Source organism: Eriocheir sinensis, unplaced genomic scaffold, assembly GCF_024679095.1.
Source record: "Eriocheir sinensis breed Jianghai 21 unplaced genomic scaffold, ASM2467909v1 Scaffold1041, whole genome shotgun sequence".
Lineage (NCBI taxonomy): Eukaryota > Metazoa > Arthropoda > Malacostraca > Decapoda > Varunidae > Eriocheir > Eriocheir sinensis.
The window spans coordinates 15,001-42,391 of record NW_026110343.1 but is presented as its reverse complement, the minus strand read 5'-3'; the positions used below and the strand labels follow the sequence as shown (position 1 = coordinate 42,391).

At 43.8% G+C, this 27,391-nt stretch overlaps 1 protein-coding gene and 1 pseudogene across 7 annotated transcripts in view; one reads left to right on the top strand and one right to left on the bottom strand.

Annotated features, from left to right (window-relative positions):
* Positions 1–26,134, bottom strand: part of LOC126989074 (netrin receptor DCC-like) — a 32,773-nt gene extending 6,639 nt beyond the window's left edge. Inside the window, exons 1-9 of one of the 7 annotated variants that reach the window (XM_050847647.1) lie at positions 26,002–26,134; positions 25,552–25,677; positions 22,593–22,739; positions 21,832–21,919; positions 21,020–21,242; positions 12,323–12,458; positions 7,304–7,424; positions 6,381–6,524; positions 3,898–4,021 (exon numbers count right to left, since the gene is read on the bottom strand). In XM_050847647.1, coding sequence (XP_050703604.1) covers positions 3,898–3,977 — 80 coding nt within the window. In that variant the 5' untranslated portion in view covers positions 3,978–4,021; positions 6,381–6,524; positions 7,304–7,424; ... (4 more) ...; positions 25,552–25,677; positions 26,002–26,134. Of the gene's footprint in view, positions 1–731; positions 811–3,897; positions 4,022–4,315; positions 4,470–6,380; positions 6,525–7,303; positions 7,425–12,322; positions 12,459–21,019; positions 21,243–21,831; positions 21,920–22,592; positions 22,740–25,551; positions 25,678–26,001 lie in introns of those variants that run through there. The other 6 variants (XM_050847646.1, XM_050847650.1, XM_050847651.1 and 3 more) reach the window with 6 other exon arrangements.
* LOC126989073 (signal transducer and activator of transcription 5A-like) lies at positions 4,489–5,234 on the top strand (annotated as a pseudogene).
* Positions 26,135–27,391: the final 1,257 nt, after the last annotated feature.

Here is a 27,391-nt window from a genome sequence, read left to right as displayed (position 1 = left end):
TAGTTCTTTCCTCTTTCCTACATAATTTCCATGCAGTTTTTCCATGCTGCATGGTTCTTTTTCCTTTCCTGCCAGCTTTGGCTGGAGGGATGGGGGGGTGGGGAAGAGCCTTCGCCTTTGCTGTCCTTCATCTTCCACCTTTGATTAGATAGTTAGTGTAGCTTGTCACAAACAGCCTCGTAAGGACCAGCAGGTCTGCTGTTGTTTGTTCTTCCTTTGTGTCTTTGTGTTCTTCAAAATTCAAAATTATTTTGCATTCTTTTCACATTCAATTCCACTCTATATGGGCATACAAAATCTACAACCTCACTTTTCAGAAACCATCACTTTACTTTTGTTGACATTTACTTTCAGCTTTCTCTTGCTCTTGTTACAGACACTGTCAAAAACAGTGACCAAGTTTTGTAGGTCACTTTCATTTTCTGCAATGAGCACCGTGTCAACAGCAAACAGTACTGAATTCAGTACCCACTTCCTTCCCTCAATCAGTCAGCCTCTGAAATGATGAAGGCTGAGCACCAGGCAGGGAAGAGAACATTCCAGCAAACTATAATGTAAAAAATGTAAAGCCAATAAAATATTCCTGTGGAATGATGAACAACTCATGATTGTATAGAGCCTGTGGCAGCCAGCAACATAAAACATTTTCTTGTCATGAAAGTGAGCATAAATACTCACTTTAAGGCAGTTCACACAGCTACAAAGAATAAAATACAAAATGAACAACATACATCACAAGACAAAGCCCCTGCTGAGAGTGTTGGCCACACAGTGTTAGGCCTTGGCACAAGTATGAGAGAGTATTAACATGCACAAGGTGTCTTTACCATCCTCTTCCCCGCCGCCTGTGAGGAGAGAAACCAAGCATGAGTCTTGTCAGCCGGGCAGGGAATTGGTCAATGCTATTTGTCATGCCATACACTGCTTGTGGGAATATTTACAGGTTCATCACATACAGCAAAACCATTCTTCCTTGTTGTTACTAAGGCAAACAGCTGATGTTGAGTTTTATTGTAATGCCTTGAAAACTAAGGACACCTTCCCTGTACAAGATACTACAGAGATACTTAGAAGCATAACCACTTTTTAATGTATATGAAACTAGTCCAGAATTCTCCATTTCCTGCCTCTTGAGCCACGAGGCTGGGGGAGTAAGGCTCAGCACTGCCCACAGACTGGCTGACCAGCTCAGGGCTCTCTCCAGGGCCGAGTCCTGGCCAGAGTGGGCACCATGGGCAGCCTCCCTAACCTGAGTCTCCTCTACACCCACCACTGAATGGGTATCACGTATCAACGGGGGCTGTGCCCTTCCTCCCCAGGGGGGGCTCTAAACTCTATGCAGAGATCTGTCACTTATGAGCTTCATGCCTTCTCGGGGAAGGTAGTGACGGACAATCCTGAGTCTATTGTGTGATGAGATCATGGTGAATTACGCACACACACACACACACACACAGACACACACACACACATATATAACTAACAGGAAATGAGGACAATAATCAGGACAAGGTTTCCAACTGGTGCCCAGTGAGGTGGGGTCCCACAAGGTTCGGTGCTGGTGCCAATAATGTTTGCTGTTTATATAAATGATATGGTGGACGGAGTGACCAGCTGTGTGAGTCTGTTTTCAGATGATGCAAAGCTGTTGAGACGAGTGAATAATGTGAAGGACTGTGAGGCATTGCAGAGGGACCTGGACAAAATATGGGAGTGGAGTGGTACATGGCAGATAGAATTCAACCTTGGGAAATGTAAAAAAATAGAGTTTAGTAGGATTGGTAGAAGATGTGAATATGATTATAAGATGGGAGGTGAGATAATATGCAGAGGAATGGAAGAAAAAGATTTGGGAGTGACTGTCTCAGAGAACATGTCACCGGACAAACACATCAACAGGATAACATAAGGACAGCATTTGTGTATTTTGGACGAGGAGATGATGAAGAAAATAATAGTTACAATGATAAGGCCAAGGTTGGAGTATGCAGCAGTGGTCTGGTCTCCTCATGAAAAGAAGAACATAAGAAAGCTGGAAAGAGTGCAGAGAGTGGCAACTAAGGTAGTACCGGAACTTAGGGATCGGACTTACGAGGAGAGACTCAATAGCATGGGGCTCACAACCCTGGAGAGAAGAAGAGAGAGAGAGGAGACCTGATAGCGGTGTACAGGGTGGCGAGTGGGGTGGAGAATCTGGACAGAGAGGACCTGTGTGTGTGGAGCGAGAGAGAAACGAGAGAACATGGAGAGTTGAGGGCGACCACGTGTAGGCGAGATGTGAAAAAGTTTAGCTTCCCAAACAGAAGCATTGAGCTGTGGAATGGACTGGAGGAGGAGGTGGTTTGTGCAAGAAGCATTCATGATTTTAAGAAAAAGTTGGATAAGAGGATATGGAGACGGGACAGCGCGAGGGTAGCTCTTTTCCTGTGTCACAACTAGGTAAATACACACACACACACACACACACACACACACACACACACACACACACACACACACACACACAGACAGACACACCCACACCCACACGGCCCGGTAGCTCAGGGGTAGAGCGTCTGGCTCACAACCAGAAGGACCGCGGCTCAATTCCCCGGCCGGGTTAAGATAAGTTGGGTTTATCTTCTTTCACGTGTAGCCCCTGTTCACCTAGCAGTGAGTAGGTACGCGACGTCAGGCAAGGAGTTGTGACCTCGTTGTGGCGGTGTGTTGTGTGTGAGTGGTCTCAGTCCTACCCAAAGATCAGTACTATGAGCTCTGTGTTCCTCCGTAGGGGAACGGCTGGCTGTCTCGAGAGACCCGCAGCAGACCAAGAGGTGAATTACACACACACACACACACACACACACACACACACACACACACACACACACACATCCACACCCACACCCACACCCACACACATGTAAGAAACAATAAAGACTGTAATTCTGCAAGAAGACCTAAACAAGATTTGGAAGTGGAGTATGGAATGGGAGATGAAATTCAATGTGAAAAAAATGTCATGTTATGGAAATGGGAAAAAGAGAAGGAAGACCAAAATGGACATATAAAATGGAAGATGGTGAAACATTAAAGAAAGTACACGAAGAGAGAAATCTGGGAGTAACAATGCAAGATAACAAACAGCCAGAGAGTCATGTTAATCAGATATTCGGTGATACGTATAACACGGTGAGAAATATAGGAACAGCATTCCACTACATGGATATGATGAGAAGGTTAATTACCACCATGACCAGACCAAAGTTGGAATTGCAGAGGCAGTGTGGTCTCCCCATAAGAAGAAACACATAAAGAAACTAGAAAGAATACAAAAATGGTTCCAGAGCTGGAGGGATTGACACATGAGGAAAGACTAAAGGAAATGGACCTACCAACACTAGAACAAAGAAGAGAAAGGGGAGACCTAATACAAACCTACAAATTATTGAACAAAATGTAAGAAGTAGACAACGAGGAGTTACTACTAAAAGAGGAAATTACTGCCAGGAACACAAGAGGACAGTAAAAAATTGAGGAAAAGAAGATGCTTGAGAGACACAAAGAAATATATCTTCCTGCAAAGAAATATAGAGCTTTGGAACAGACTAAGTGAGGATGTAGTATTGGCGAGGAGTGTGCTAAGGAAAAGTTGGATGAGTGTAGATACGGAGACGGGACCACACCAGCGTAAAGCCCAGGCCTGTAAAACTACAACTAGGTAAATACACACACACACACACACACACACACACACACACACACACACACACACACACACACACACACATATGATATCCTTCTCTTTGATCTTCCTGTGTTAGTCTTCCCTAAGCTGTCCTTCCCTTCCCTTCACTCTCTCTCTCCCTCGCCTTCCATCCTGAACAAACCCTTGCAGCCCTTCATGCTCCCTCTTACTCTTTGTCTAGGAGTGGCCCATCATCTGTAGTCTTGGCCACCCTGCCCTTGGCCATGGCCGGCACCGTGGGCAGCAGCATCTTGGTGGTCAGCTCACGGCCACAGACCTTGCCCACGACCTGACCTATGGAAAAAAGAATGGAAGTGATTTCCAGCAAATACCACTGATAAATAAATGGCCAGGAAGGGGCAAGTTTAATACCTGTGGACACTACGCTGCTTTAATAGCAAGATCTCACAAAAAAAAAAAAAAAATCTCTCTCTCTCTCTCTCTCTCACACACACAAAACTAGGTAAATACACACACACACACACACACACACACACACACACACACACACACACACACACACACACACACACACACACACACACACACACACATCCTGCCTCGCCGCCCCAAGAAACATCAGATTACCTCAGGCCGTTGTGTCAAGAACAGGAGTGAGTCCTTTGCTCTCCAGTACTGAACAAACATCACATCATGAAGCCAAACACCAGATTCTCATCAAGTGTGCGTCTAGTGGTGGGTGGCAGGTGACCACGACCCACCTCAGGTGAGGCTGCCCATCATGAGTGAGGCCCCGGCCAATGCTCTCCTCAACAATGAGCAAAGCTGAAATGTCAGGGGAAATTCTCAACAATACTGGCAGCATGGAGCATCACCAGGGCTCAAGGCAGCTCTCCCTTAGTTTCCGAGACATGAAAATAAAGAGAGCTGAGAAGAAGGGCGCGGACTCAGTTCTGGATGACAAGTTTTCCCTACTCTTCCAGGCACAGTTCAGTGTTGGTGAGGTGGTGTTCCAAGTGTGTCACTGCCTGCAGTGTTCATGGCAGCCAGGAGCCTCATGCTTGGCCCACAGTCTGCTGGGATGATGCATTTGCCAAACAAGGGCGCACACACTGCCTCAGAAGGTTCCATGGCCACAGGTTTTGGACGTGTTTGATGCCAAATTCCAATCTGCCACAGGAAGAGGCTTGACAGAAGACAACCTAAAGTTCTTAGCTGGAAAGGCATTCAGGAGTCCTCAAGTACAAGATTTCACTAACATGTCATGGTCATGGTTCTGCAAGGAGCCTCTGTCAGGACAGAACTTAACTTTTTGGGAGTGGTTCTTTGAAGGTCACCAAGGAGCACAGCCTTAGAGCTTTGGGCTTTGTGGGACACCCGCAGGCTGAGGAAATGATACAAAACTCCAAACCTAGGGCTCCTGCGCTTCTCTGACTCAGAAGTTGGGGGAGGCAATATGGCATGGAAGACACCACTAAAGACTGTGTTCAGAGGCAGGTATTCCTGCTTCAGCCTTGTACCAGTAACTCCTTTGTCCGCTGGGTGAGGTGCTAAGGTACAGTTTGGGGCATGTGCTCTAGCAGACCTTCAATTCGTCCTGTACCTGAACCTAAAGAGCAGCAAGTACTACACCACAGCCAACAATGGGTGTGTCAAGCCTCGTCTAATTCTTAACATCCCAGCAGCAGGGCACGTCAGGGAATCTTAGCCCAGTGCTCCACAAGCAATGTATCCAAGGCATGATGCCGTAGATCCACCTCCTGTGAGCACCAAGCCATCTCATTGTGCTCGGTATTATAAGACACTTTGGCTTCTCACATCGGCTATTTCTGAAGGTCAAAGAGGGGGTCAATCAGGTTCTAATGAGTGTTTTTTAAGGTTCATGCTACAGAAGAAGGATCAAACTACCACTGGGCTCATAAAACCACCCTGGAAATGCTCACAACTCCTAGGAAAGCCTTGCCAAATATGTGAACTTGGTTAACAAAATGTTTTAATATAGGAGTGACAATGTGTCTCCACAACGCCCCACAACAACCCTGCTGATTGTCCTGACACCCTGGAAAGCCTGCCAGACACAGACTTCTCAGCCTCCATGTGGTCCTCAGTGTTTGGCAGCGTGACAGACAGGGACTGACTGGAAAAGTGGACACTTGTCCGTGGTGGAAAATATTATTTGCATGCTGTTCACAACTAATGGATGTTAAGAAACAGTACAGAAATCTTCTCATATTTGTCTGTCATAAACCTAGTAAATGTTTATCAGTGTTTGTAGGAGTTCCTTTTGGGTGTTGTATTAGCTAATATGAATACAAGTGTGCCGATGGAGGCTCATAAGTGCTGCAATCCCATTTTTTCATAATAATAATAATAATAATAATAATAATAATAATAATAATAATAATAATAATAATAATAATAATAATAATAATAATAATAATTAACAAAATTCTGTGGGCCAGGTTTAACACTTTGCTCTTGTTTAGGAAGAAATTAAGTATGATTTGCAGGTACCTGAAAGGATCACTTGACCTTTGGCCTCAACCCATGGAGCTAGTCTGCTATCAGGAACACTCAACTGAGACTTTCCATTCATCCACTTACACACACACACACACACACACACACACACACACACACACACACACACACACACACTCTCTCTCTCTCTCTCTGCGGCTCAGTCACCCACCTTTCCCACGGCCCGGCCTCCCAGCACAGAGAAGGTCACCCCCACGGCCTTGCTCATCAGGGTCTTGATCCTCACCACGCGGGACACCTTGGCGCCATTCAGGTAACACTTGACCTGCGGGATGCCACTGCCGGCAGCCACGGGCTGTGAGGCGGAGGGGAGGAGGGAAGGAGTGTCAGTGAGGGCCGCAGAATGGTCCCCAAAATAGTGGCTTCAGAGCTAGTGACGTTTTCTTACTTTTTGATATCGCTGGGCACATGAGAGCAACAGCATCACACAGCATTGACTCAAAGCCTGTGTACTGCTGCAAGGGGATGAAGGAATGAAGAAGCTGCTTACTCTTGCATAAGGGACTTGGACAGCATAGGGAAGAGCTAAAGTAGAAAGAGTTTGTAGGATGGGTCAGGCCAGGCTGGGTTAGGTTAGAAAGGGGGTGAAAGAATGAAGAAGCCAGTTAACTCTTGCATAAGGGATTTGGACAGCATTGAGATGAGCTAGAGTAGAAAAAGTTTGTAGGATGGGTCAGGCCAGGCTAGCTTAGGTGTGGGGGGGGCTGGGTTAGGTTAGGAAGGGGGTGAGAGTGAGGAAGCTGGTCAACTCTTGCATAAGGGATTTGGACAGCATAGGGATGAGGTAGAGTAGAAAAAAAGTTTGCAGGATGGGTCAGGCCAGGCTGGGTTAGGTGTGGGGGGCTGAGTTAGGTTAGGAAGAGGAGGGGACAGTGGGATTGGTTGGTTTAATAAGGGCAGGAAAGAATGAAGAAGCTGGTTAACTCTTGCATACGGGATTTGGCAGCACAGGGATGAGTTAGTGTAAAACAGAGAAATACAGACACACAAACCCTCACATAAAACTCAAAAGATCAACACAAGACTTAACTCAACTTGTGTCTACTCCAACAAGGCATATCCGGACACACTCACCTCCACATAAGAGCCGAGGAAGGCAGCCACAAGCGCCGGGCCAATGTTCAGCGCGACAAACAGCAGGTAGGGGAGAGTTAGCGCCTCCTGCTGCACCCCGCAGTCACTGTCTGAGGCCCGGCTAAGGAAAGTTGGTGGGAAACTTAAGACAGTATTCATTTGTTAATCATTTACTAGCATCATAATTCTTTTCATCACTCTCCACTCCCCGTCCTAACCTATCCAAAGATGCCACACCTGACCCAGCCTGGCTTGACCCAGCCTTCAAACTTTTGTTCTACTCAAGCTCATCCCGATGCTGTCCAAATCCCTTATTTTTTTTTTATTTTTTTTTTTACAGCTAAGGAGACAGTTCAAAGATAAGTAAAAATTGCCGTAGAAATTCAAAGATAAGTAAAAATTGCCGTAGAAATTCAAAGATAAGTAAAAATTGCCGTAGAAATTCAAAGATAAGTAAAAATTGCCGTAGAAATTCAAAGATAAGTAAAAATTGCCGTAGAAATTCAAAGATAAGTAAAAATTGCCGTAGAAATTCAAAGATAAGTAAAAATTGCCGTAGAAATTCAAAGATAAGTAAAAATTGTCGTAGAAATTCAAAGATAAGTAAAAATTGCCGTAGAAATTCAAAGATAAGTAAAAATTGCCGTAGAAATTCAAGAAGTAAAAATGGAAAGACTGAGTGGCGGGAATGTGATAATTGAAGATCCTTAAGACATGACTGAGCAAAACAAAAAGTTCCAGCAAGTTTTTACAATAGAATCAAATTTCAAGTTACCGCAACCGCACTGATGATTTTTCAGTACCGCGCCACCTCTGGCAAACAGTTAAACGAGCCTGTTTGCAGATGATGCAAAATTGCTAAGACATACTAGAAACAGTAAAGACTGTGATATTCTCTAAGAAGACCTGAACAAGATTTGGAAATGAAGTATTGAATGGGAGATGAAATTCAATGTGAAGAAATGTCATGTAATGGAAATGGGGAAGAGTGAAGGGAGACCAAAATGGACATATAAAATAGGAAATGGAGAAATATTAACCCGACAGCTTCGGCGGACCCCGTTTGGGGCTCGACTCAAAACCCCTAATTCCAGCTAATTGTTGGTGGTGGCGGCATAGCACAACCCACCATGCATGGTCATTGTGGTGGGTGAGTGATCTTGAGGTGGGCTTATTTGTCATAGGTTGTGTTGTAAGGTCATGGCAGACTGAATTAGCTACCCATACAGTAATCACTTGTTAAACTCTCTAAAGTAGACAACAAGCGACTCTCGGCTAGATGCCGCGCGTCACGACTGCTTGTTTTGTAACAAACACTGCCCATAACAATGGAGGAAAAGTAAATATTTTTAACGGCTTTATGGTCATGAGAGGAGTACTCTGATGTATGTTCCATGCTCTTTTTTTAGTTTCAAAATGCAGTGTAATGTTGCCGTTTCTCGGCCACCTCTCGGCTTTCCCACAGCCGAAGCCCACGGGCTAAAGAGAGTTCAAGAAGAGAGAGATCTGGGAGTGACAATACAAGATAATCAACAGCCTGAAAGTCATGTAAATCGGATATTCAGTGATACGTATAATATGGTGAGAAATATAGGATTAGCATTCCACTACATGGATAAGGATATGAAGAAAAGTTAGTAACCAATATGATTAGGACAAAATTGGAATATGCAGAGGCAGTGTGGTCTCCCATAAGAAACACAAAAAAACTAGAAAGAATACAAAGAATGGCAACAAATGTGGTTCCAGGGCTGGAGAGATTGCCGACATATAAGGAAAGACTAAAGGAAATGGACCTACCAACACTAGACCAAAGAGGAAAGGGGAGACCTAACACTAATTTATAAATTATTGAGCAAAATGGAAGAAGTAGATAATGAGGAGTTACTACTAAAAGAAGGAATAAACAGCAGGAACACAAGAGGACACAGTAAAAAATATAGGAGGAAGATGCTTGGGAGACATAAAGAAAAATAGCTTACCGCAAAGAAATATAGAGGTTTGGAAAAGACTAAGTGAGGATGTAGTATCGGCAAAGAGTGTGCAAAGCTTTAAGGATAAGTTAGACAAATACAGATACGGAGACGGGACCACACGAGCGTAAGCCCAGGCCCTGTAAAGCCACAACTAGGTAAATACACATAATAACAGTCTATGTCTCCCCTAAAACCAAAGGTTGGAATGAGGCAAGATATAACACTATGCTGGAAGACACAATATGGGCACTGACAGATGAAATAAAAAATATTAAAAAGGTATTATTAACAGGAGACTTAAATTGCAGAGAAATGAAATGTGAAAATTAGACAACAGAGGGTGGTGGAAATACCTGGGGAAGTAAACTATTGAAGCTGGCAACAGATAACCTGGTGACGCAGTGGGTGCAAGGAGAGACAAGGCTGAGAGGGGATCACCAACCATCAAGACTTGACCTAATTTTCACAAAAAACGTGGAGTTGGATGAAGGAGTCAGTCACGAGTGCCCCTTAGGAAAGAGTGACCATGAACTATTGGATAAGAAAACTTTGGAAGGATGTGAATATTGAGATGAGGCTTATAAGGAAAAAAGGAAAAACTACGTTAGGGCAGATTACATTGGACTCAAGACTCTTCGGCGGGGTAGACTGGACTGGTATGAAGAGGAGTACTGATATTCAAGAGAAATATGACGTTTTTATGAATATTTACAACAGAGGAACAGAGATATATGTTCCATACTACACAGTAAAAACTAAATTAGAGAAAACATGGTTTGGATGGAGGTGCGGAACAGAAAGAAGAAATATCAATAAAGTAAGGAGGAATTTAAAGAAAATACCAAATAAGAACACTAGGGACAAATATAAAAAGCAAGAAATGATTACGTGAAAATAAGGAGAGAGGAGAAAGCTAAATTTGAAAGAAGAATAGTTTTTATATGTAAAGAAGAACCAAAAATGTTTTATAAATTAGTAAACGGGAAGTTAAAAAGAAATGAAGGAGTGGAAAGGATAAAAGAAAAAAATGTATTCTACGAAACAGACAAAGAAATTGCAGAAATATTAAATAAAAAAATTCATAAAGTGTTTACGAAAGAAACCGACTTTGACTGGGGCTCAGAAATTGCAATGAAGGGAAATTAAATCTTGTAAAGGTTGAGAAAGGGGAACTGTTGCACCTGATGAAAACCTTAGAGGCAAGGAAAGCTACGGGACCGGATGACATCTCCGGTCAAGTGCTAAAAGTGTAGAAATGAGTTACTGGAGCCACTTCATGACATAATAACATGCTCTATGAATACAGGAAAAGTGCCCTTAGAGTGGAAGAGAGCGAACATTGTACCAATTTATAAAAGTGGAGATAAAACTGAACCACTAAATTATAGGCCAGTCTCTTTGACAAGTGTAATGTGCAAGATTTGTGAAAGTATAATAAAAAACAATGGGTTGATCATTTAGAAAAGGAAAACATGATAAATGAAGGACAGTTTGGATTTAGAAAAGGGAAATCATGTGTCACCAACTTTCTGTGTTTCTACTCAAGAGCAACAGACAGGGTGCAAGAAAGAGAAGGGTGGGCTGATTGTGTGTATCTCAATTTGAAAAAAGCTTTTGACAAGGTTATGCACAAAAGGTTAACCTGGAAACTACAGCAGTGGGGAGGAATGGGCGGAAAGGTTATAGAGTGGATGAAGGATTACTTAACAGGAAGAGAAATGAGGACGGTGATTAGAGAAATCAAATTGGAGGAGAGTAGAGAGTGGAGTTCCTCAAGGCTCAGTTCTGGCACCAATAATGTTCATGATATATATAAATGATATGCCCATGGCTATAAAAAGTTGTATGAGCCTTTTTGCAGACGATGCAAAGTTAATGAGAAAAGTGAGGACGGAGGAAGACTGTGAGGAGCTGCAAAAAGACTTGGATAGGGTGTACAGATGGAGCCAGTTATGGGAGGTGGAATTTAATGCAAACAAATGCCATGTTATGGAAATGGGGAAAAGTAAAAAAACACCGAGGAAAACATACAGGATGGGAGGAGACAACTTAAAGGTGGTACATGAAGAAAAGGATTTGGGAGTAACGATGCAAGACACACTATCCACAGAGAAGCATGTAAACAAGCTGTTTGGAGAAACCTACAAGATGCACAATATAACAGGAGCTGCCTTGTATAGGCCAACCGGCCTCTTGCAGACTCCTTACATTCTTATGTTCATTCCATTTTACAGACAAATAAATGATATAGAATTGCAACTAAAATGGTCCCAGAACTCTTGAATATGACGTATGAAGACAGACTGAGGGAGATGGACTTGACGACACTGGAACAAAGAAGGGAGAGAGGAGATCTGATCACGCTGTATAAGTTGGTAAATAAGTTTGATGAGGTGGATAGAGATGATCTCTTCTCTACTGCAAGAACACAGGGGCTGAGAGGACATGGAAAGAAACTTCATAAAGGAACCTGTTTGAGTGACTTCAAAAAGTGGGTATAGTTTTCCACATAGAAGTGTTAACACACGGAACAGCTTGCGGGAAGAGGTGGTGGAGGCGAGCAGTGTCCACCAAATGAAGGAAAGGCTGGATGAATGTATTTATGGAGACAGGACTACTAGAGCTTAGCTCGGGCCACCTAGACTACAAATAGTTAAATACACACACACACAAACACACACACACACACACACACACACACGCACATCTATCCTTCCCTCTCTCTTCCTTTTCCTTCCCTACCCTTTCGTCCTTTCCTTTCTCTTTCCCTTCCCTTGAGTCTAGTATGGATCAAACCGTGGGTGCATGAGTCTCCCCTTCCCCTACACACACACACACACACACACGTGGAACAGACTTGACGAGGAGACTGTGTGCAAAAACGATTCATGAATTCAAAGCCAAACTGGATAATAAGCGTTATGGAGACGGGACAGCACGAGCCTAGTACAGCTCTTTTCCTGTATTTCACAACTAGGTAAATACACACACACACACACACACACACACACACACACACATGGCAGGCTATGGCAGACAGCACCTGTGTGAAGACTGCCGCTGCCCGTGCCTCCGTCATGCGTCCCTCCGTGGTGATGGTGTTGAACAGCTCGCCGCCGCCGCCAGGGAATTCCACCACCAGATGAACGTGCAACAGGGTCTCCACCACCTTGAAGAGCCTGCAGTGATGAAATGGTGGTGAGGATGGTGGTGGTGGTGGTAGGGTGTGTTACTTAACCACTAGAGCGGAGGTTCTTAAATTTTTTGCTAGCTACTTTTCTCCCAGAGTTGACGCCCCTCTTGGAAATTATTAGCGGCAGCACACCCTCCAGTTCAAGAGCCAGTGCACTAGAGTACTGGTGTGTTACAGGTACACTCTCTTCACTTATACATCAAGAATAAATATCTAAGTCGTCCCTCAATAACTGTTCTCTGTCAAGGTTGTGTGCCTGCCCAGACTGTGCAATTCCGTGTTCACCACTACAGACTGTCTCACACACACCCTGCTGCTAATGCTGACAATGATGATGATGCTAAACGCAGGACAGCATTTAAAAGTTACACCTCAGTTTCTGGCAATGTGAAAAGTTTGGAAAGTTTTGTTTAGTTGGCGCAGCATCTGTGGTCGTATGCTGGAGAGACGGAAGGGGAAGGAATTATAGGATAAGGGAACAGATCACAGGAGACAGGACACAACCCCCGATTAATACCTGGAACCCATTCACTGCTGGGTGGACAGGGGCGTAGGGTATCGGAAAAGCCGCCCAAATTTTTCCACTCCGTCCAGGAATCGAACCCGGGCTCTCTCGGTTGTGAGCCGAGTGTGGCAATGTGAAGCAAACACAATATACGTGCAAATGAAATGCGCACTAATTTATGATCGCAGGAACCAAGGTGTTCTCCTACCGTGACATTACTGACTAGGTTATCTTGGGTCGTTATAACAAGGTCAAGTATGTTATTTTGTCAAGTTGGTTCAGAAACCATTTGGCTTAGATAATTTTTTTCAAGAAATTCGATCATTCTATGTGACTTGCCTTCTGTACCTGACAGTGTCGCCCAGTCGATATGGGGGAGGTTAAAGTCTCCTAATATCAGTGAGTCGTTGTTATTGACTGCCTTAAGACGCTGTACATTTCAAGGTCGTCATCGAGTGATTGCCCGGGAGGCCTGTAAGTGACAGATATATTTAAATTAACTTTTGCAATGTTTACTCGCACGCACAAATGTTCAACGTTACTGTTTCTTGGTGTTTTGTCAGTGGGTTGCAAATAGCTTTTGACAAAAAGGGCGACGCCGCCGCCTCTACGGTTTACACGATCTTTGTTGAAGAGTCTGTAGCCATCTATGTTGTATTCGGAACTTAAATCAATATCTGTGGTGTCGATAAATGTTTCGGTTATAGCAATTATGTCAAAATATTGTGTCAGAGCAAGACATCTTAGTTCATCAAATTTGTTTCTTAGGCTACGCGCATTGAAACTAACAATTTCTAAGTTATCTAGAGGCTTGGTAATAGAGGTGGAGGTACTTGCGGGATCACGGTTACGGGTTTGTTGAGATGAATGGCGTCTATTTACACGGGCGGGGTGGAGGGACGTGGCTGAGGGTCGTTTTTTGATCGGGTGTCACGTACTGCGTCGTTGAGGAGCCTTCCGAATCTGGCTGCCCCGATGGGAGACAGGTGTAATCCGTCCCTGTGGAAGAGCTCACTTTGTCCATAGAAATTGTCCCAGGCGTTGAAGAACTCCATGTCAAGCTCTCTGCAAAGAGTCTGTAAGCGGTTGTTTAGGCTGAAGGCCTTACTGAAGAAGTCGCTCTCCGCCCACGTCCGTGGTAGAACTCCTGAAATCAAAATGTTAGGGGATTTAGTCTTATACTGCTGGATGAGCCTACGGTACTTCTCCAGGAGTTCCTCAGACCGGGTCGTGGTGACGTCGTTCGTACCTGTGTGAATAACAAACAGTGAATCATTAGTAGCCTGGGGGGAGATCTCCTCAAGAGCAGCAGTTATGTCGTCGATCCCAGCACCAGGATAGCAATAGTTCCGTCTTCGACGAGGAACTCTGCCGCAGAACTCAACGACCTGCTGGCGAATCATGGAGTCACCCACCAGGAAGGTGCTCTCCTGCTCATCCTCCTCCTCCAGAATGGCAAACCTGTTGAGGCAATGAACAGGCCGTTTCGGTGAAACTTTTGCTATTGCGCTGGACATATCAAAAGCTTTTGATAGGGTCTGGCACAAATCTTTGCTTTTTAAACTACCCTCCTACGGTTTCTATCCTTCTCTCTGTACCTTTATCTCCAGTTTCCTTTCTGACCGTTCTATTTCTGCCGTGGTAAACGGTCACTGTTCTTCTAAATCTATTAACAGTGGTGTCCCACAGGGTTCTGTCCTATCTCCCACTCTTTTCTGTTGTTCATTGATGATCTTCTTTCCAAAACGAACTGTCCTATCCATTCCTACGCCGATGATTCCACTCTGCATTATTCAACTTCTTTTAATAGAAGACCCACCTTCAGGAACTTAACGACTCAAGGCTGGAGGCTGCAGAACGCTTAGCCTCAGACCTTACTATTATTTCCGATTGGGGCAAGAAGAACCTGGTGTCCTTCAACGCCTCAAAACACAGTTTCTCCACCTATCCACTCGACACAATCTTCCAAACAACTATCCCCTATTCTTTGACAACACCCAGCTATCACCTTCCTCAACACTAAACATCCTCAGTCTATCCTTAACTCAAAATCTCAACTGGAAACTTCATATCTCATCTCTTACTAAATCAGCTTCCTCGAGGCTGGGCGTTCTGTACCGTCTCCGCCAGTTCTTCTCCCCTGCACAGTTGCTGTCCATATACAGGGGCCTTGTCCGCCCTCGTATGGAGTATGCATCTCATGTGTGGGGGGGCTCCACTCACACAGCTCTTCTGGACAGAGTGGAGGCAAAGGCTCTTCGTCTCATCAGCTCTCCTCCTCATACTGATAGTCTTCTACCTCTTAAATTCCGCCGCAATGTTGCCTCTCTTTCTATCTTCTATCGATATTTCCACGCTGACTGCTCTTCTGAACTTGCTAACTGCATGCCTCCCCCCCTCCCACGGCCCCACTGCACTCGACTTTCTACTCATGCTCATCCCTATACTGTCCAAACCCCTTATGCAAGAGTTAACCAGCATCTTCACTCTTTCATCCCTCACGCTGGTAAACTCTGGAACAATCTTCCTTCATCTGTATTTCCTCCTGCCTACGACTTGAACTCTTTCAAGAGGAGGGTATCAGGACACCTCTCCTCCCGAAACTGACTTATCTTTCGGCCACCTCTTTGGATTCTTTTTAGGAGCAGCGAGTAGCGGGCTTTTTTTTATTAATGTTTACTTTTTTGTGCCCTTGAGCTGTCACCTTTGCTGTAAAAAAAAAAAAAAAAAAAAAAAATCGCTTGTCTGGCTGGTTTGGCTCCTCCATTCACGACGGTGAAGCCATCATGGGCGGTGCCACTAGCATCCTCCCGTTGCGTGGTGTTGTCCGCTGGTGTCGACGGTACCGCTGAGGGCAAGGGGGCGGTTGGAGAAGGGTTTGGCACCACAGCAACGTTAGCCTGGATGAATTCCTGCAAGGAGGGAACAGTGCGAGAAAGCTCTATTATTTTATTCTGACCTGCTTCCATCTTCTCTTCCTGCTCCTGCAGTCTTGTCTCGAGATGCTGCCTGGGGAGAGAAAGCTCTATTATTTTATTCTGACCTGCTTCCATCTTCTCTTCCTGCTCCTGCAGTCTTGTCTCGAGATGCTGCCTGGTGAGAGAAAGCTCTATTATTTTATTCTGGCCTGCTTCCATCTTCTCTTCCTGCTCCTGCAGTCTTGTCTCAAGATGCTGCCTGGAGAGACACAGTCGACAGACAACAGAACGCCCTGTAAAAAAGTGAGCTGAGAAGCTACCGTTACAAGTACTGCACTTCTTAGGTGCCATCTCTCTCTCTCTCTCTCTCTCTCTCTCTCTCTCTCTCTCTCTCTCTCTCTCTCTCTCTCTCTCTCTCTCTCTCTCTCTCTCTCTCTCTCTCTCTCTCTCTCTCTCTCTCTCTCTCAGTGTGTGTGTGTGTGTGTGTGTGTGTGTGTGTGCTTGTCGATTTTGTGAAATAGGAATCTCTGGCATTATTATGTTTTTCTTGTTGAGATATCTACTATTCTCTCTCTCTCTCTCTCTCTCTCTCTCTCTCTCTCAATGTGTGTGTGTGTGTGTGTGTGTGTGTGTGTGTGTGTGTGTGTGTGTGTGTGTGTGTGTGTGTGTGTGTGTGTGTGTGTGTGTGTGTGTGTGTGTGTGTGTGTGTGTGTGTGTGTGTGTGTGTGTGTGTGTGTGTGTGTGTGTGTGTGTGTGTGTGTGTGTGTGTGTGTGTGTGTGTGTGTCGGGTTATCATGAGAATTGACCTCTCGTTTCCCTGCGGATTAGCGCGGTCACTGTACCCTTGACCCAGCCTCAAAAAGGGCAACATTGGAGAACAGAGCTGCCACATTTTGTGGTATTTATACAAAGTCATTGCTATCATTCCACTAGAACAATATTCAGAGCTCTCTATACATCCTTATTATAATTTTATATAAATACACTATTATGAAGTTTCATTTAGAAGTAGTCTAACAATAAGACAATAATTGTTGCTAGTACATCTGACAATGCCTAATCAGGGAAATTCCCTTTCGGTGCCCCACCAGAACGGACTCGACATTTTGGGAGGGGTAGGAAGGGCTAATCCTCTAGGGGATTTGTAGTGAGGAGGAGCAGAGAGGGGGTGAGGTGAGCGAGGGTGGGGGGGCTTAGGTGAGGTGAGGGAAGGGGGGTAGGAAGGGTTAATCCTTTAGGGGATTTAGAGAGGGTGTAGTGAGGAGGAGCAGATCGACTCCTCAGGGGAATTCAAAGGGCGAGGTGTCTGCAAGCACAACGCAAAAGGAAAAAAAAAAAACACTCGAGAAACACACGACAAACTCACACAAGAACACCCGACGTACCCATATCACACGCAAAAACACCGGAAACACAACAACACACTTGAAACACTCTGAAACCCACATAGAACACTCGGAAACAGCCAAATCACACGCAAAAACACCAGAAACACAGCAACACACTCGAAACACTCTGAAACCCACATAGAACACTCAAAAACAACCAAATCACACACAAAAACACCGGAAACACAACAACACACTCGAAACACTCTGAAACCCACATAGAACACTCAGAAACAACCAAATCACACGCAAAAACACTGGAAACACAACAACACACTCAAAACACTCTGAAACCCACATAGAACACTCAGAAACAGCCAAATCACACACAAAAACACCGGAAACACAACAACACACTCAAAACACTCTGAAACCCACATAGAACACTCAGAAACGACCAAATCACACGCAATAACACCGGAAACACAACAACACACTTGAAACACTCTGAAACCCACGTAGAACACTCGGAAACAGCCAAATCACAGGCAAAAACACCGGAAACACAACACAACCACAGGCAGAGACACTCTCAGAAACCACAGAGAGAGAGAGAGAGAGAGAGAGAGAGAGAGAGAGAGAGAGAGAGAGAGAGAGAGAGAGAGAGAGGAAAGAAAGTTGGAAAGTTTTGTTTATTGGGCACAACATGTGGTCATATGCCGGAGAGACAGGAGGGGAAGGAATTATAGAAGGGAACAGATCCCAGGAGATAGAACACAACCCCCAATTAATACCTGGTACCCATTCACTGCTGGGTGGACAGGGGCGTAGGGTATCGGAAAACCCGCCCAAATGTTTCCACTCCGCCCGGGAATCGAACCTGGGCTCTTTTGGTTGTGAACCAAGTGTGCTAACCACTGCACCACGAAGCCCCCTGGAGAGAGAGAGAGAGAGAGAGAGAGAGAGAGAGAGAGAGAGAGAGAGAGAGAGAGAGAGAGAGAGAGAGAGAGAGAGAGAGAGAGAGAGAGAGAGAGTATATATATATACTGTCTATAAATATATATATATATATATATATATATATATATATATATATATATATATATATATATATATATATATATATATATATATATATTAAACACACACACACACACACACACACACACATGTAGTTGTGTATGTGCCACCTAAGACCTCATCATGGTCAGTGGAGGACTATAACAACATGCTAGGAGATACTAGAATCTGTTTGGACAACATGGTGAAAGCGTGCAACAAATTAATGATTATGGGAGACTTTAATTGTAAAGAAGTAAGCTGGGAAGACTGGACAACAAGGGGAAGCACGGGGTAATGTGTTACTAAAGCTGATGATGGAGAATACAGTGACCCGGTGGGCATCAGATTTCACAAGGTATAGTGGACAGGACGAGCCATCCAGCCTGGACTTAGTCTTCACAAATGAGGTAAATGTGATTGAAAACATTGACTATAACCTATCAATTGGAAAAAGTGGTCATGTGGTGATTCAGTTTGAGATAAAACAAGAAAGAGGAGAAGTAAGGAAGAAAAGACACAGAACTGGAAGGCATAATTTTAGTAAAACTAACTACACTGAACTGGGGAAATATTTTGAAGGCACAGACTGGTCTAGATTCCAAGAAGCAAGCAGAGTGGAAGAAAAATGGAATATATTATTAGAGATTTGCAATGAAGGGGTTAAGAAGTATGTGCCAAAAGTGAAAGAGAATTGCAGGGGAAAGAAGGACGGGTTCAACATGAGATGCAAAGAAGCAAGGAGAGAGAAAGAGGAGGCCTGGAGAAGGTGGAGCAGAGTGAAGCGGCAGAATGTTTGGAAACTATATAAACAAGAAAGAAATGAGTGTATTAGAATATGCAGAGAGGAAACATTGAATTTTGAAAGGGATATAATAGACAAATGCACAGACCACCCGAAGCTATTTTACAGATTTATAAACGGGAAACTAAAACAGCGTGAGGAAATAACAAAATTGAAAGTTAATGGCGAGGTGTATGAGGACGAGTTGGAGATGGCGGAAGAAATGAACAAAAGCTTTCAAGAAGTATTCACAAGAGAAAGCGAGTTTGACGTACCAACTGGACTAGGCCCAAGAGGGCCCTGCCTGTGTGACATAGAAATCACAGTGCAGGAGATAACTAGTGAAATGGAGAATCTAGATGTGAGGAAGTCACAGGGTCTTGACAGTGTTTCCAACTGGGTGCTGAAGGCGTGCAGGAATCAATTGGCGGACAAAATACACAAAGTTATAAAGAGATCATTGGCTGAGGGTGTAGTCCCTCTGGACTGGAAAAAAGCTGACACAGTCCCCATCTACAGGAGCGGAAGAAGAGACGACCCACTTAATTATCGACCAGTTTCCCTTACGAGCGTAGTGTCAAAAATATGCAAAAGAACTGTGAAAAGGAAATGGATGAAGCACCAAGAGGAAAATGAAATCATCACAGAAAGACAGTTCTGATTTAGGAAAGGAAGATCATGCCTGACAAACTTGGTGTGTTTCTATTCAAGGGTGACAGATGTTGTGCAGGAGAGAGATGGATGGCCTGACGCTGTCTACTGGACTTGAAAAAGGCCTTTGACAAGGTGCCACATAGGAAGTTAATGTGGAAGCTGGAGACGGTGGATAAATTAGGAGGTGGTCTTCTAAAGTGGATGGAGGATTTTCTGAAGAACAGGATGATGAGAACAACTATTACAGACAGGAAATCAAGTTGGAAAAATGTCATGAGTGGAGTTCTGCAAGGCTCTGTGTTGGCCCCAATTATGTTTGCAGCATATGTTAATGATATGACAGAAGGAGTGGATAGCTATATGAGTCTGTTTGCCGATGACGCTAAGATAATGAGAAGAGTGGAAAAAGAGGAGGACTGCTTGCTGCTCCAGAGAGACCTGGACACAGTGTGGCGGTGGAGCAGGAAGAGGGAAATGGAATTTAATACCAAAAAGTGCAGTGTTATTGAATTTGGAAAGAGTGGAATGCGAGTAGAGGGACATTATAAGTTGGGTAAGGATAAGTTAGACAGGAAGACAGAAGAAAAGACCTTGGAGTGATGATCACAGAGAACTTGTCTCCAGAGAGACGTGAATAAAATATCAGCTGAGACACAACCTGATGAGGAACATCAGAGCAGCGTTCACATACCTTGGTGAGGACATGGCAAGGAAATTAACTGTGACCTTGATACACCCTAGACTAGAATATGCATCAGTGGCTTGGTCGCCATCACTTAAGAAACACGTTAGAAAACTGGAGAGGGTACAGAGAGCGGCAACAAAAATGGCACCTAGTCTGAGCGACCTGCCTTATGAGGAAAGATTGCTGAGGCTGAACCTCCCTACATTGGAAAGTAGAAGAGAAAGAGGAGATTTAATAGCAGTGTAGAGGGTGATGAATGGTGTAGAGAAATCGGATAGAGATGACCTCTTGATAAGAGAAGAGAGAAACTTAAGAGGAAATGGAAAACTGTTGAGAAAAGGAATGTGTAGAAGAGACATCAAGAAGAACAGCTTCCCACAGAGATGTGTGGGGGTCTGGAATGGGCTGGAGAGGGAAGTGGTGCAGGCTAAGTCAATAAGCACATTTAAGGCCAAGTTAGATGGAAGTAGTTGGAAAGGCAGGACAGCACCAGCACAGCTCCGTTCCTGTAAATCACAACTTTAGGTAAACTAGGTAAATACACACACACAAATGCTTCCTTCCCTTCCCTTTCCTTTCCATTCCTCCCCTCCCCTTCCCACCCCTAAACTTACCTCCATGGGGTCGGGGTCGTCGCTGAAGGTCAGGGCTAGTACATAAGAGGGGGGGCACTAGCCAGGTACTCGTGGCAGCAATCTCTTCTGAGTTGGACCACTGCGCTGGGTCCTGAACTAGCAGTCGGGTGATGAGGTTGCTGGCGGGGGCGGAGGTGTGTCCTGGGCTGTCAAAGGTGCCCCCCGCCAGGATGTGTCGTTTCAGCCCTACCACTGTAGAAGCCTGCGGAGTGGTGGTAGTAGTAGTAGTAGTAGTAGTAGTAGTAGTAGTAGTAGTAGTAGAGGTTATGGCAGAGTGTAAGGTTACTGAGGGCAAGTGAAGGGAGACTCAAGTAACCTTAGGAAACTCTATACAAGGACACACACAACACACAGAACCAGAGAATTAGAATTGTAAACAGAATCCCATTGACGAGTATCAGAGGTTATGGCAGAGTGTAAGGTTACTGAGGGCAAGTGAAGGGAGACTCAAATAACCTTAGGAGACTCTATACAAGAACACACACAACACACAGAACCAGAGAATTAGAATTGTAAACGGAATCCCACTGAGCAGCAGCAGCATAAGAATGCCTGGGAGCAGCACATAGCAGAAAATAAGTTAATCAATGTAAAAAGCAGTTAATATAGTGAAATGAGTAGAGGTCCAGGAAGTTATAAGGCTAACTGTAATAGTATATCTCTTATAACAAAACCAGCAATATTATTATTATTATTATTAGTAGTAGTAGTAGCACAATAATACTAGTAATATTCTGTATACAAGGAATGGTGAGCCTGCTCCCTAAGACATACAAAGTGTGTTGGCGTACCTGTCAGTGCCTCTGAGGGAAGATATTTGACGTGTCTGAGTCGTCACTGAGCCTGTCCAGCACGGCCTTGATAGGAGTGTGGAGTGACCTAAAAAATTGACCATAGGTAACATGTAGGCATATTGCACACACACACACACACACACACACAGGGCAAAACATTGTTCCTTATCACAGTTTACTGCATGCTGGGGTCACACATTTTGGCAGAAGTCCTTGACCTTACCCTCCTTGACCTTGCCTGCTGCTGCTGCTGATCTCAGGGAGAGAGAGATTTACACAGATATTCAAACCACACACACACCTTATGGTCCACACTGGGCGGTCTGCCCTTAAACCTGCCCTCAGTGAAATTATATTAATCAAATGGCACCAAGACTTTGCATTTCTACTTTAGTGAATACTGAGGTGAAGGAACTGTTGCTCAAGCTTGTTTTTAAGGGGAAAAGAGAGAGAGAGAGAGAGAGAGAGAGAGAGAGAGAGAGAGAGAGAGAGAGAGAGAGAGAGAGAGAGAGAGAGAGAGAGAGAGAGAGAGAGAGAGAGAGAGAGAGAGAGAGAGAGAATAAATAGAACAATGAAGAAAAAATATGCAATTGAAATGACCCATGATGACCCAGAGAGACGCAGGGGTCAGGCCACAGAAAAAGAGCAAGTTTGGAGCACTACAATGACCCAGAGAGATGCAAGGGTCAGGCCACAGAAAAAGAGCAAGTTTGGAGCACTACAATGACCCAGAGAGATGCAAGGGTCAGGCCACTCACCAGCACAGTGGACATCCTCTGGTCCGCCCAGGAGGGTGTGCCGGAGGGCCAGGAGCACCTCATCCCCTGGTCTATGGTGCTGGTGATGAGGGGACCAGCTCACTCCACGCCCAGGCCAGGGAGACGCTGCTCAGCTTCTTCACACAGCTGGGGACACAGGGCACAGAGTTATAATGATAATACTTTCCTATAGGTTCATGGTACACCAGAAGGGTCACACTGCCATCTTTCTTTATTTCTGTTTAGGTATTTCAACTGTTTATTTTCCAGAGAGAAGGAAAACAAAACTTATCCAGGTTAGGTAACATTAGTTTTGTGAACCTTCCCACCATGGCAGTGTTATGAGTTACAGGAGGCAGGAAAGCTGTGTTACTGATGCCAAGATTCTGAGTTTAAAGAGACAGAGAGAGAAAAAGTATCCAGGTTGGGTTACGTTAGTTTTGTGAACCTTCCCACCATGGCGGTGTTATGAGTTACAGGAGGCAGGAAAGCTGTGTTACTGATGCCAAAATTCTGAGTTTAAAGAGAAAGAGAGAGAAAATGTATCCAGGTAAGGTTACGTTAGTTTTGTGAACCTTCCCATCATGGCAGTTACATGAGGCAGGGAGGCTTGCAAGGCTGTTTTACTGACGCACAACTTCTCAGAGATTCAGGAGAGAGAGAGAACGAAACTATCCAGGTTAGGTTAGGTTAGTTTTGTTGTGGCTTTCTGAGGTGGCTGAACAATGCTACTCATTTATATACCTGGACTGACTTTTCTTTTTCCTTTTTTTCTTTATGATTATTTTGGGGCAATCACTGTTTCAAGGGAGAAAACAAAACTATCAAGGTTACTTTAGGTTAGTTAGTAACAGTAGTAGTAGGAGTAGTAGCAACAATTACCAAAGACTAGAACCTTATATTCTTTCCTTCAATAATGATAATAATAATGATAACAATAATAATGATATTAATAATAATAATAATAATAATAATAATAATAATAATAATAATAATGATAATGATGATAGTAATAACAATAATAATGATATTAATAATAATAATAATAATAATAATAATAATAATAATAATAATAATAATGATGATAGTAATAATAATAATAATGATAATAATAAATGGCATGGCACTTATGACATAACTAAGATTTAACTCATTAGCAATTATTTATTTATCAATTATTACTGTCATTTATTTACCATTACTTTATTAAGTTAGTTTTGTGTGCCTTCTCACATCATGGTGATATTTTGAGGCGGCAGAACTAAACTATACATTTACCACATTTGCTTTTCTTTCTTCTTTATTACTTTATATTTAGTGTAAGTAAGAACAAAAGGTGTCAACAGAGAGACAGGGGAGCCACCAGGAACAAAATAGCATTGCCTGCATCAGGAGACACAGTGCTATCAATGTAACCAGTCTGTCTGCCTTGCCTTCCTGCCTAAACACACCACCGGGCCACATATTCCTGAAGTCTCTGCAGGTATGTGGTTCCTGAGTGAAGACGCTCGGCTGTAACTTGGAAACTAACCACGGGCCATTCTGGAAAATACTTTCATTGTGATTCCCGCTCAACATTACCTGTAATACTTCCTACCTAACCTTACATAGCCTAACCGCCAAGTGGCCACAGACTACCCATATGCTTTTCAGAAGGCCACCCATCAATCCAGACTCAAGAAGAAACCGCCCAGTGAATCAAGAGTGAGTTCCGGGGGGCAGCATGAGCCAAGCATAACTGGCGCCACTATAAAAATTGCCTGCGCCATGACAGGCTTGAGCCAACCACCATCCAGGCCCATGAAGAAAGCCTACCGGTGCTACAGGCGGAGATGTAAAAAAATAATAATAATAATAAATAAAAACTAATCCATCCTGCTCTGTTCCAGAGTAGGCAGAACACACCCGTACAGACTTCAGGAATATGCATTCCTGCCACCATCAACTCATATTTACAGGCACTCCAGGCCTCCCGGGGCACAAAACCTCAGGTGGGATTATTCACGAGAGGGTCGCCTACTAATTTTGAGATGCTGACTGCTTATTTCTGGACAAAATATGATGCTGTTTATTATGGAGATAGTATTCATTTCCAGATATCACTATTCAATTGACTTTTCAATCCCTGTTGTACACCCGTCACCTTCCACTGCCTCAACATAGCTGACAGAGAGGTTCAACTTGCTTACTGATTATACTCAGCGCTCACCAAGATCACAAGTGGACAAACCAGAACAAAACCAGGCAAATTAATGTTTTTTGCCGCTGTGTGTGTGTTCCCCCAGTGAGCGTTGGACGCCAGCAACTTACTTATCCAAAATCTCTAGAATCACACCCAAGCTTATTGAGGTAAAAAGTGGACAAACCAGAACAAAACCAGGCATATTAATGTTTTCTGCTGTGTATTGCCCCATGCATGGTGGACACCAGAGCCACTCATTTTTGCAGGAGGCATTTTTCACAACACCGGCCCGCGTAGTGGGCCACCCCCGCCCTGCACTGTGTATTCCCGCCACCCCTCACTGCCTGCCCAGTATATTTAAACTAACCAAGCCTTACTTTACGTAACCTAGCAAACAGGGGGACTTTGCTCCCTCTCAACCCCCTTCTATTTCTAGGAAGTCCTTTGTTAATGCACTGCATTCAGGGAGTAAAAATAATCCATGTTGTAAGTATTAACTTGGCCAGAGGTGGCTGTGCACGCTTTCCTAAATATTTTGCAGAGTCAGTCTTATTAATTGAATGCTGTTTCAATCATCTGTTTATATATTAAACCTTTTTTTCACTTCCTTCCTTCTCTCTTCATGTAACTTAGTATTGAGCTGTTCATCCTTCCATAGGTGTACCTCAGGACCCCTGGGTAAGGAACACACTGTGGTAACCCAATGTGACAGAGATGAGCACCAAGGCAATGAGTAGCTATGCTCTAGACCCCAAACCTCACCTGTCACAAGCTTACCTCTTGAGTCTTTAATTTGACAGAGATGAGCACTGAGGCAAGGTGTCCCAGAGCGATGGGTGCCTGTACCCCGCACCCCCATAGGCCCCCCAGGATAACGGAGCTACGCCCTGGAGCAACGAGGACCTGGGGAAGGCACACTGTGGTAACTCTGATGTCACGCCCGCCCTGTTACAACGCAGGATGTGACAAGGATGAGCTCTGAGGCGACGCGCACCTATAGTAGTAGTAGCAGCTATAGCATAAGCCCTAAACTTGACCTTACACTCAAATTTAAGGTCTGCAGGAAGAGGGAAGAGAGAGGAAGAGGAGGAGGAGGAAGAGGAAGGAAGAGTAACGTAGAAAATCTTACCCTCACCTAGCACCCATATTTATAGGCCTACCGCTCCACTAGACCGCCTTACTATAAGCTTACCGATGCCCCAAGGTCTCTCCCATAGGCCTACTTACTTTTATAGGCGGGCGAGGTCAGGAACGTGAAATAAACGTAGATCTTTTTGAACGCCGCCCACACGTGCAACTCCCCGCGGCAAAACGTAAACAAACCGAGTCGACGCGTTCTAGCGGCTCCTTTTTTTCTTTTCCCTTGTCTCTTCCTCTTTTCTTTCTTTCTCTTCGCCTTTTCTCTTCCTCTTTTGTCTCCTTATCTTCCTTGCTCTTTCTTTTTTCATCCCTTTTCTTCTTATCCTCCGTTTGTATCTCTCTCTTCGTTCTAACGGTTTCCTTTTTCCTTTTTCTTTTGTCTCTTCCTCTTTTCTTTCTTTCTCTTCGCCTTTTCTCTTCCTTTTTTGTCTCCTTATCTTCCTTGCTCTTTCTTTTTTCATCCCTTTTCTTCTTTTCCTCCGTTCGTATCTCTTCGTTCTAGCGGTTCTATTTTTTTCTCTTCTTTCTTCCTTTCTCTCTTTCTCTTTCTCCTCCTTTCTTTCTGCCTTTCTTCTTCCTTCCTTTCTCTTCTTTTCCTCCGTTCCTATCCTCTCCTCGTTCTAGCGGTTCATTTTATATGTATTTTCTCTTAATTATCTTTTATTATGACTTTTAAGGTTGAATCAAGGAATATTAGATTAGTTTAAATATAAAGGGAATATAATCAGACCTTAATTATGGCATCGTTTTTCTCTTTTCTCTCCGTCTTTTCCGTTTCTCTTTCCTCTCCTTCTCTCTTTTTGTTTCGCTTCCTTCCTTTCTTATCCTTTCTCTCCTCTTTAATTCTTCCCTTCGTATCTTTTCTCTTCTTCCTTTCTCTCTTTTTATCTTCTTTTATATCCTCCATTTTGTTTCCTTTTCTTCTTTTCTTTCTCTCCCTTTTTCTTTTTAGAAAAATATTTTTATAAAAAGAAGTTTAAGAAGTAGTGTAATTTTGTAGATCTCAAAATGTTCCTCCACCATTTGGCTCTTTAGGCTGCTAATATGACGCTCGTAGCTATTTCCAGTTTTCAGATGTATGTAGGCGACGAGAGACAAGTCTCTAACGTGCGAACCATCCCCACCCGCGGTGATGGTTCGGCCAGGGAGGTGGGTGGTACGGACACTCACAATACTCGCCATAATATTAATGTAACTTAAGCTTGATTGGCTAATAAACAAGATTATATCTTCTACAAAACATTTGTATAAGGACAAAAGTATCCTCTCAATATTTAGAGGGGAAAAAATAAAAGAGCTACAAGAAATATCTCAAAAAATTTGGTATTATGTCTTCCTTCTCTTTTCACAAGCATAATACCTGAATATAAATCAACCAAATTAACCTTTTTATAATCGTTGCAACACCTATCATGTTTAAATTGATATAAATTTAATAAAAATCATGAAAAAATCCACCGTCCGAATCATCACGACT